This window comes from Acanthaster planci, linkage group LG13 (assembly GCF_054643075.1).
Source record: "Acanthaster planci isolate LZ-2023a linkage group LG13, COTS_SCS, whole genome shotgun sequence".
In the NCBI taxonomy this organism is placed as follows: domain Eukaryota; kingdom Metazoa; phylum Echinodermata; class Asteroidea; order Valvatida; family Acanthasteridae; genus Acanthaster; species Acanthaster planci.
In genome coordinates, this window is record NC_141789.1 from 8,978,299 (window position 1) to 8,987,149 (window position 8,851).

At 50.2% G+C, this 8,851-nt stretch overlaps 1 protein-coding gene across 1 annotated transcript; it reads right to left on the reverse strand.

Annotated features, from left to right (window-relative positions):
- Nucleotides 1–962: 962 nt before the first annotated feature.
- Nucleotides 963–3,642, reverse strand: LOC147796981 (uncharacterized). The gene has a single exon (XM_087145259.1). The coding sequence runs from the start codon at nt 1,691–1,693 to the stop codon at nt 974–976; it is 720 nt and encodes a 239-aa protein (XP_087001385.1). The 5' UTR covers nt 1,694–3,642; the 3' UTR covers nt 963–973.
- Nucleotides 3,643–8,851: the final 5,209 nt, after the last annotated feature.

An 8,851-nucleotide genomic window follows, 5' to 3' on the forward strand; every position in this document is an offset into this window, starting at 1 on the left:
ACAATTCACAAGCGGCTGGTTTATTCATCAACACACTCAACCAATACACCAGTAGAGGGCGCTATTGACGGGAAAACTGCGTGATTATACGTGACCGGACTTCGCCCAGAGCAGTGAACACCACAATTAATTGCGGGCATCCAGTGCCGAATCAGGGACTTTAGCAAGTCTACGGGGCTTATTGTCAGGGCTGTGCTACACGTAACTCACGTCACGAGACAGCAATGCGCCCTTGCATCGACCGCAAGCTCCTATCAGGAACTATACCGCACCACCAATCAGCCCCTCAACCTACCGAGCCCCTCAACAACACACACACACCACTCGGACTTAGGTACAGTCACGCTAGGCTAGGTGACTTTAACCCTTGCACAGGATTCTCTACCCTTACCTCAGGATTAGCCCTTGATATGATCAGGACGACTAGGCCTAGCCTACGCGCGCCTTTTATAGCTTTCGCGCTGCTCTGACCACGCCCGCGCACGCGCTCACGTGACCAAGCAGTGACTTCCGCTGCACTATCGCACAACGCACAAGGCGGAGCCTATGCGCCATAACCACAGCTATGCGCGCCTAACGTCTGCCTCTGTTACTGGGCAGAGCGCCATCTATATCTTTGCACCGTGCCTAGTGACTAGCGCCCTCTGTCACGTCACACAGCCCCCTGACAGGCCTAAATGCCCTCATTTAGATTAAGCCGAACAATTTACATGTATTCAAACAACGTGACAGAGTTGAAGAACGTCTGTAAACAATTGTGAACAATCTACATAAACAATATTACAGTTTTGTTTACCTAACAATGTAAACATTAAGGGAAACAGTGCTATGATTAGTTTGATTTAAAGCCATAAAATGGAGATTCTGATTAATCCGAAAGAAATGACCCTCCTAGGGTACATAAAAATAAGAGAGATCACACTATGTTTCTTGAAATCATCTGATTTAACTGTAAGGCCCCTTTTCTCAAAGTTCATTTGCGCAGGGCAAGAGTACAGTCCACAAGGATGTCTTGTAGGTAGGTCCGTTGCCGTGTCTTGCGATGTATTTCCACGCCGTCCACGTACGTAATGGTCAGCACCTCCTCTACGATGGTTGCTACCCTTGGCACTCTTGGTCTTTTCAGCTCAAACCTTGGTCGAGACTTCGTCAAGGGGTTCCTTTTGCTGGTTTCGCGTCTAGGTGTAGAAGATGTAGCTGCCGGCCTTGAAGACTCTTGCTGGTCCTCGCTCTTCTTGTCCTCCTCCAAAGAGATGCTGCTCAGGGTGTCCTCCTTCTCTGGTGATGCCTTCAACGGGGACAGGGGTCTCGTTTTCTGGGAGAACTTTTCCCAGGATATCTGGATTCTCTTCTCGGGGGCGGGGCTACTCTTCTTCGGGCTCTGAAGTTGTGGGGGAGTCGCCGTCTCTTCCACCACCAGCCTCCGTGCTTCTTTTTCTGGTTGATCGGCCTCCTGACCTTTGTCTTGCCTTGGCCCGGGCGTCATCCTCTCTATGTCACTTAGGTTGTCCGGGTGAGCTACTTTATAGTGCCGCCGCAGGTTATCTCGACGCCTCTCCGTGTAATTACACCGCTGGCAGGAGAAATAGGGTGCTGGCCCATGGCTTTTCTTATGCCGTAACAGGCCCCTTAGGTGGCTGAACTTCTTGGGGCACCTGGTGCACTGGAACTCCATCTTAGCCCCGACCTCCATGTTATTCTCCTTATCTATGTGATTTTTTTACTTCTGTAAAATAACAGAGGAAACAACTGGTTAATCATTACTTTGAGCAACCATTGATTATTTATTAAATCAATGTGAGTACATAATCACTATTGATATCTTATCGGTAATTTATGCTCCCGTTTGGGATATCTTCTAGGCCTTAATTCCGCCACGGTTTCCTCTGTCTCATCATGGCCTGACTCTACTGATATACTTGGTTCAAGCGTTGTTTTATCTTTGCCTGAAACCTCAAGACAATTGTTTCCTCCTTCTGAGGTAACCATGATCTCAGGATGACTGCTTCCTTCATCCCTATCACCCCAAGGTTCAACCTCCTCAGGATGTTCTTGCGCATTCTCAGCACCTGTTCTGGTGTTGGTCTCACTAGAGGGAGCCCTACTAGGAGTACTCCATGGATCCATCGGACTATTATGGCAAGGTTTCAGCCTATCGGCATGTACAACTCGGGGCTTTGCGCCCTTTGACCTCTGGATGCGGAACACAACATCCGAGAGCTTCTTCAATACTAAATACGGCCCTTCCCACTTCAACTGAAGCTTGGGGCTAACCCCTTTCTTCTTCGCGGGGTTGAACAGCCAAACAAAGTCCTTCTCTTGGATACCAGGATCGCATGCCCGGCGATCATAGTTCTTCTTCTGGCGTCTCATAGCGTTGCCCAGGCATTTCTGCGCCCTCTCGTGAGCACTCCTGATCTGGGCCCTCAAACTTTTTGCATAGTCACCTTTTGCCTCGTCATCACTTGGGGCCGGCTGCTCGATTGTTAAATCAATCGGGAGAGTGACTTCCCGGCCTAACATCATCATATTTGGGGTTTCCCCTAGGCTTTCTTGTGTCGTACATCTGTAGGCGCTGGTTGCGAATGGGAGGTACTGGTCCCAATCGCGTTGACCTTTGTGTGGGTCGATCATCATAGAAACCATGGTGACAAGAGTCTTATTGAACCTTTCTATGAGCCAGTTTGATTTAGGATTGTATGCTGTTGTTCTTGATTTACTTATTCCCAGTAGCCGACACATTTCCTGAAATACCTCCGATTCGAAGTTGGTCCCTTGATCCGAATGGACCTCCCTCGGCACCCCAAATCGACAAACCAATTCTCTAACAAACTTCGAGGCAACTGTTTCTGCCTTCGCATCCGGGAGTGCATATGCCTCCATCCATCTTGTGGTGTAGTCTCCAACCACAAGGATCCACTGGTTCCCATCTTCGGTCCTTGGGAGAGGACCAACCAAGTCTAATGCCACTCTGTCCATGGTTCCTCCAACATTATACTGTTGCAAGGGCGCCCTCCGTTTCTTTGGGGGCGGCTTCTTCCTTGCGCATTGATCACATTTCCGGATGTATGCTCTTACATCGGCACTCATACCTGACCAGAAACACCGCTGCTTCACACGGGCCAGGGTTTTCTTCAGGCCAAGATGGCCTCCCAATTTCCCACCATGCAGTTCTTCTACAAACTCGCGTCTGAACATCTCAGGAACCAGCAACCTCCATTGGACTGAACCACATCATTTGACTCCCATCGCTGGTATAGTATACCGTCTTTTACAACCAACTGATCCCAGTAGGACCAATACGTCTTACTTGCTGGAGACCTGTGAATTTCCTTATCCCAATGAGGGCGCTCCTTCCCCTCACCCTTGGCAATTAACAGCCATTTTGTCGATTCATCCGTCATTTGGGCGTTTCTAAGTCTTTTGCTGCTTACAGCAGGCTCCACCACAGCAACTCGGGCCCCCTTTATATCTCCTGGGCTCGAGGTTGACTTTTGTTTATCTTCTTCCATAGTAGTAGTCGCATCAATATCGGCATTGTCACCATCAGAATCATCTTGCGCATTACAATGGTTGCATTGTTTACAAGGTCGTCTAGACAGACTATCAGCATTCTGAATCTTGGCACCCGGACGGTGCTGGATTGTGACGTCATACTCTGACACAACCTCCAACCATCGTGCAAGTTGTCCTTCCGGGTTCTTCGAGTTCCTTAACCATACCAGAGAAGAATGGTCTGTTCGTACCTTGACCTTTTGACCGTAAAAGTACTGGCGGAAGTACTTCAAATACGTCACCACAGCGAGCAGCTCTCTTCGAGTGACGCAGTAGTTTCTCTCAGCTTTGCTCAACTTCCGGCTTGCAAAAGCCACAACTTTCTCGACACCGTCATGCACCTGAGACAAAACGGCTCCGATGCCCTCTGAACTTGCATCCGTATCCAAGATGTACTCGTTACTTGGTAACGGGTAGGCCAATACCGGGGCCCCTAGCAAACACTGTTTCAACCAGTGGAATGCCTTATCACAAGACTCGTCCCAAATGAATTCTTTTGACTTTGACGTCAAGGTATGCAGAGGGCTGGCGATGCTAGCAAAGTCCTTGATGAACCTTCGGTAATACGAGGCAAGGCCCAAGAAACTCCTCACCTCCTTTACATTCTTCGGGACCGGCCAATCAGCGAATGCCTTAACCTTAGCCGGGTCCGTTGCTACGCCCTCAGCCGACACAATGTGGCCAAGGTAGGTTACTGACCTCTGAAACAGGTTACACTTGCTTGGCTTTAACTTAAGCCCAGCACTTCTCAACCGTTCAAAGACTGTTCGAAGTCGTCCCAACTCCTCTTCTACTGTTCTGCCAAAGACAATGACGTCATCAAGATACACCAATAAGATTTCCCACTGCAGCCCTGGCAACACTTTCTCCATTAATCGTTCGAACGTAGCCGGTGCGTTGGCTAGCCCGAATGGCATCACCTTCCAACGATACAGCCCATTCCGTACCACAAAACTTGACTTCTGCTGTGCATCCTCGTCCAAGGCAACCTGCCAGTACCCTGAGGCGAGGTCGAGGGTTGAAAACCATCGAGCGCCCTCTAACGCATCCAACGTCTCATCAATTCTTGGCACAGGATAGGCATCCTTTATTGTCACCGCATTCAGACCTCTATAGTCGATACACAACCGTTTCGTCCCGTCTTTCCTCTTTACCAACACAACGTTAGCCGCCCACGGACTATCTGAGGGTTCAATCAAGCCACGTCTCTTCAAGTCTTCCACTTGGCGATTGATCTCTTGTTGGTTAACCACGGGATGCTTCCTAGGTTTTTGTTTTACTGGTCTAGCGCCACCAGTGCCGATGCTGTGCTTAACTATATCAGTTCTGCCTATATCGTCGTCTCCTTTTGAAAAAATACATCCTGATACTCAATCAGACACCCTCTCAATTTTGCATAATCATGTGGGGCCAAATTCCTTCGACTTCGGTCGTATAATTCGGTCAAATGGTTGGGTAGCGCCCCCTCGTGTCCTGCAACCTTGCCTGCCGTGGGCGGAGTTTCCACCTCCGCTGGTGTTATTGTTGCAGCTATTGTTCCCGCACGCAGGACACGTTTCTCCTTATTTGGGTTCAATACTCGAATGGGCACCACTTCGGCTGGCACATCAACCACAGACTTGGCCATTACTAGGCCCTTTTCCGCAATTCGGCCACCTGACTCAACTGGTTCCATGATCATACTTCCAGTCAACTCCTCATACTGACAAATAACCGTTCCGGGCACAATGGTCTCATGCCCAGCCGGTATCTCCGTAGTCCTTGTCACCACCACTCTGCCGACAAATGGCGCACCAGCAGCACTCGTGCACTTAATTCGTTCGCCATTGACACATAACTCAAGTCTACTGAAATCAAGACTACCTCCTGTAGACAACAACCAGTCCATTCCCAACATAGCTGGTGCTCCAATATCTGCAAAGGTGGCTTTGATCGGGTGCACAGTCTTCCCAATTCGTAAATCTAACCATGCAGTCCCATATACTTTCAACGGGGTACCATCCACCTGCCGGACTCTGGTATCACACTCTTGCAGAGTCGGCCTCTGTTCCGTCGGTAGCTGGTGATATATTGTCACGTTAATCAACGTGTCGGTAGCGCCAGTATCGATTAGTATTCGAAACTCGGTTGATCTAATCGACACCTTAACAAATAAGCCATGGTGTGGCCCCATTGCCGGAGTCATTACCGTACTGACTCCAACCTCGTTCTCATTCTTTCTCTTCAAACCCCGTCGACCTTCTTCTGTGGGTCCTCTGCATTCCTCAGCCTTTCCGCGGACCCTCAGGTCGGCTGATTCTCGTTTCCCTGGTTACGGAGACGCTTTCGTTTCGGCTGTGTGCATTCTCTAGCAAAGTGTCCCTTTACACCGCAATTATGACAATTCAATTCCGCCTTCGGCCTCCGTTGAGGAGGCGGGGTACCCGGCACCTGTTGGTCTGACGTAGCTGGTGACGTCACTGGTCGTGACAACATGGCCCCCATCAATTTCTCCAACTGCTTCGTCATGTCGGCTACACCCTTTATGGCTCGTTCGACAGACTGCATCCTTTCTTCAATGTCTTTATCGATACCTCTGACAAACTTGGCTGGTCTCTCGTCGACTTTTCTTTGTGCCTCTACCTTATGGAAGTTCTCAGTCTCAAGCGCCGCCTGCAATGCCTCGGACAAATTCTTCGGCCTTGCTCGGAAGATTCCTTCTCGGACGTATTGATCAGCTACAGCGTCCATGAAATGATTTTTCTCTAATCGGTCTCTCGCTTCTTCGGGAATTTCCGGATATGCCTTCACTGCTAACTCATGTACTGGCTGACACAACTCTTGCTAAGACTCCTTTGGCTTTTGCCGACGATGACGTAACTCTACTAGAAAATTCTCAGCCTGCTGGCCAGGCCCAAACCTCCTAGCCAACAACTTAACTAACTCTTCATACTTCAACTTCCGGCCCTGGAGGGCGCCCTCTCCAAGAATGCGAATTGCATCTCCTTGGAGGCTCGCGGCCAAATACTCGGCCGATTGTAAATCGTCCCATCGGTTCACCAACCGACAACTCTCGAAGTGCCCGTAGTACTCGTTTCACGGCATTTTGCCACTGTACCGGTCGGGAACAATACTTGGTCGGCGGGGAACCAGACCAAGCCTTCCCCGCAACTCATCTTCTCCAAAAACTCTCTCCTCCCTTCTAACTGGACAAGGCCCCGCCCCATCCTTCTCATCAGCCCGCACGTTAACACTTGGCGAACGCGTGGCGAAACTCATCAGCTCGCTGTAGAGCTTCTTTTCTGCATCAGGTGTAGTTGGCATGTGAACATATGGACTCTCGTTCACACCCCTTCCATGTACCGCAGAGACTATCGGACTGGACGCCGCCTCTTGCCTTGGAGGTGTCCAATCAATTAAACTGCGCCCACCATCGTCTTCCTTGCAATGGACTTCTGGCGTCTTCAACTCAGTCAGTGCTGGTGCTCTGAACAACCCATACCCTGACGTCTCCTCCCTGTTTCCAGCCAAATCTTGGCCAGGGAGCCGGAATACAACATCCGAATCAATTCTCACGTGCTCAAATGACTTCTGCACATCACTTGGGCCAGGTCTACCAATCGGGCTCGATCCTGCTTCCTTAGCATCTCGCAATGCTGCTTCTAACTCCATGATTCTGTCCAATTGCTGAGCCTTTTCCCACTGCAACAGCTGAACCTCCATCCGGGACCTGTGCAAGTCCCCTTCACTTGAGCTACCACTCATACTGCTGTTTCAACCTCGTACTCAGCCGGCGGATCAAATCTTGCAGACCTCAACCAACGAAAGTACCTCCTATCTCTCCGATGAACAAGCCAAACGTACCAAAAGTAAATGACCGCCAACACAATGCAAACCAAAGCTAACGCAATTGATGCCCACAGTAGCTGCTGCATCGACCAATCGAATCACAGGAAACTGGAACTGAAAACTCTCTGTAGACGAAACCTTCGAGGATGATCCCACTTCTGACACCAATTTGTGGCGCCGCACCCCTCCGACGAAGGCAAGGGCGCCCTCCTCCTCAAGGCGCGGTGCGTCGGACGGCACGCCGGAGAGTCCCTGAGCGGCTAGGGACGAGTCCGTTGGGACCGAAGTATACCGTCCCCCAAGAAAGTTGGTCTTCGTCGAGATGATGGCTAATCTGATTGGTCGAAACTTAATGACGTAACCCGGACAGACCTGACTCGAAATAAACTTCGCCTGGACTCCTGACTTATATACAACAATTCACAAGCGGCTGGTTTATTCATCAACACACTCAACCAATACACCAGTAGAGGGCGCTATTGACGGGAAAACTGCGTGATTATACGTGACCGGACTTCGCCCAGAGCAGTGAACACCACAATTAATTGCGGGCATCCAGTGCCGAATCAGGGACTTTAGCAAGTCTACGGGGCTTATTGTCAGGGCTGTACTACACGCAACTCACGTCACGAGACAGCAATGCGCCCTTGCATCGACCGCAAGCTCCTATCAGGAACTATACCGCACCACCAATCAGCCCCTCAACCTACCGAGCCCCTCAACAGCACACGCACCACTCGGACTTAGGCACAGTCAAACTAGGCTAGGTGACTTTAACCCTTGCACAGGATTCTCGACCCTTACCTCAGGATCAGCCCTTTATCAGGACCACTAAGCGTAGCCTACGCGCGCCTTTTATAGCTTTCGCGCTGCTCTGACCACGCCCGCGCACGTGCTCACGTGATTAAGCGGTGACTTCCGCTGCCCTATCGCACAACGCACAAGGCGGAGCCTGCGCCGCGCTTGCTTAACACACAGCTATGCGCGCCTAACATCTGCCTCTGTTACTGGGCAGAGCGCCATCTATATCTTCGCACTGTGCCTAGTGACTAGCGCCCTCTGTCACGTCACAATACTCACAACTCTCACAGGTGTTCAGGCTGCACAGAAAAATGATGTTCCACATGTCCTCTTTCATTTTCCTTTCAATTTTCGGGGGGTTGACCAATGAATTTTTGAAAAATTTTCACCAGAAGCAGACCACCCCTAAAATGCAGAAAATGTCCCTGTCCAGAAAAGTAGCCATTTTGAAAAACCCTCCCTCAGCAAAATGGCTAAAATAGTGCCACTTTCAAACCCGATTGACATCCAAATTGCTCAGAATTGGAAGCCCTGAGTCCGGCCCAGAGGTCCAGTCTCATATTTCTTCAATTCCTCAGTTCCATGGCTCTCAGGACCCTCTAATATAGAATTACCAGGGTGCACCCTGTGGAGGCCTCGAGGCTGCCCGAGTGTAATGACGTCACGG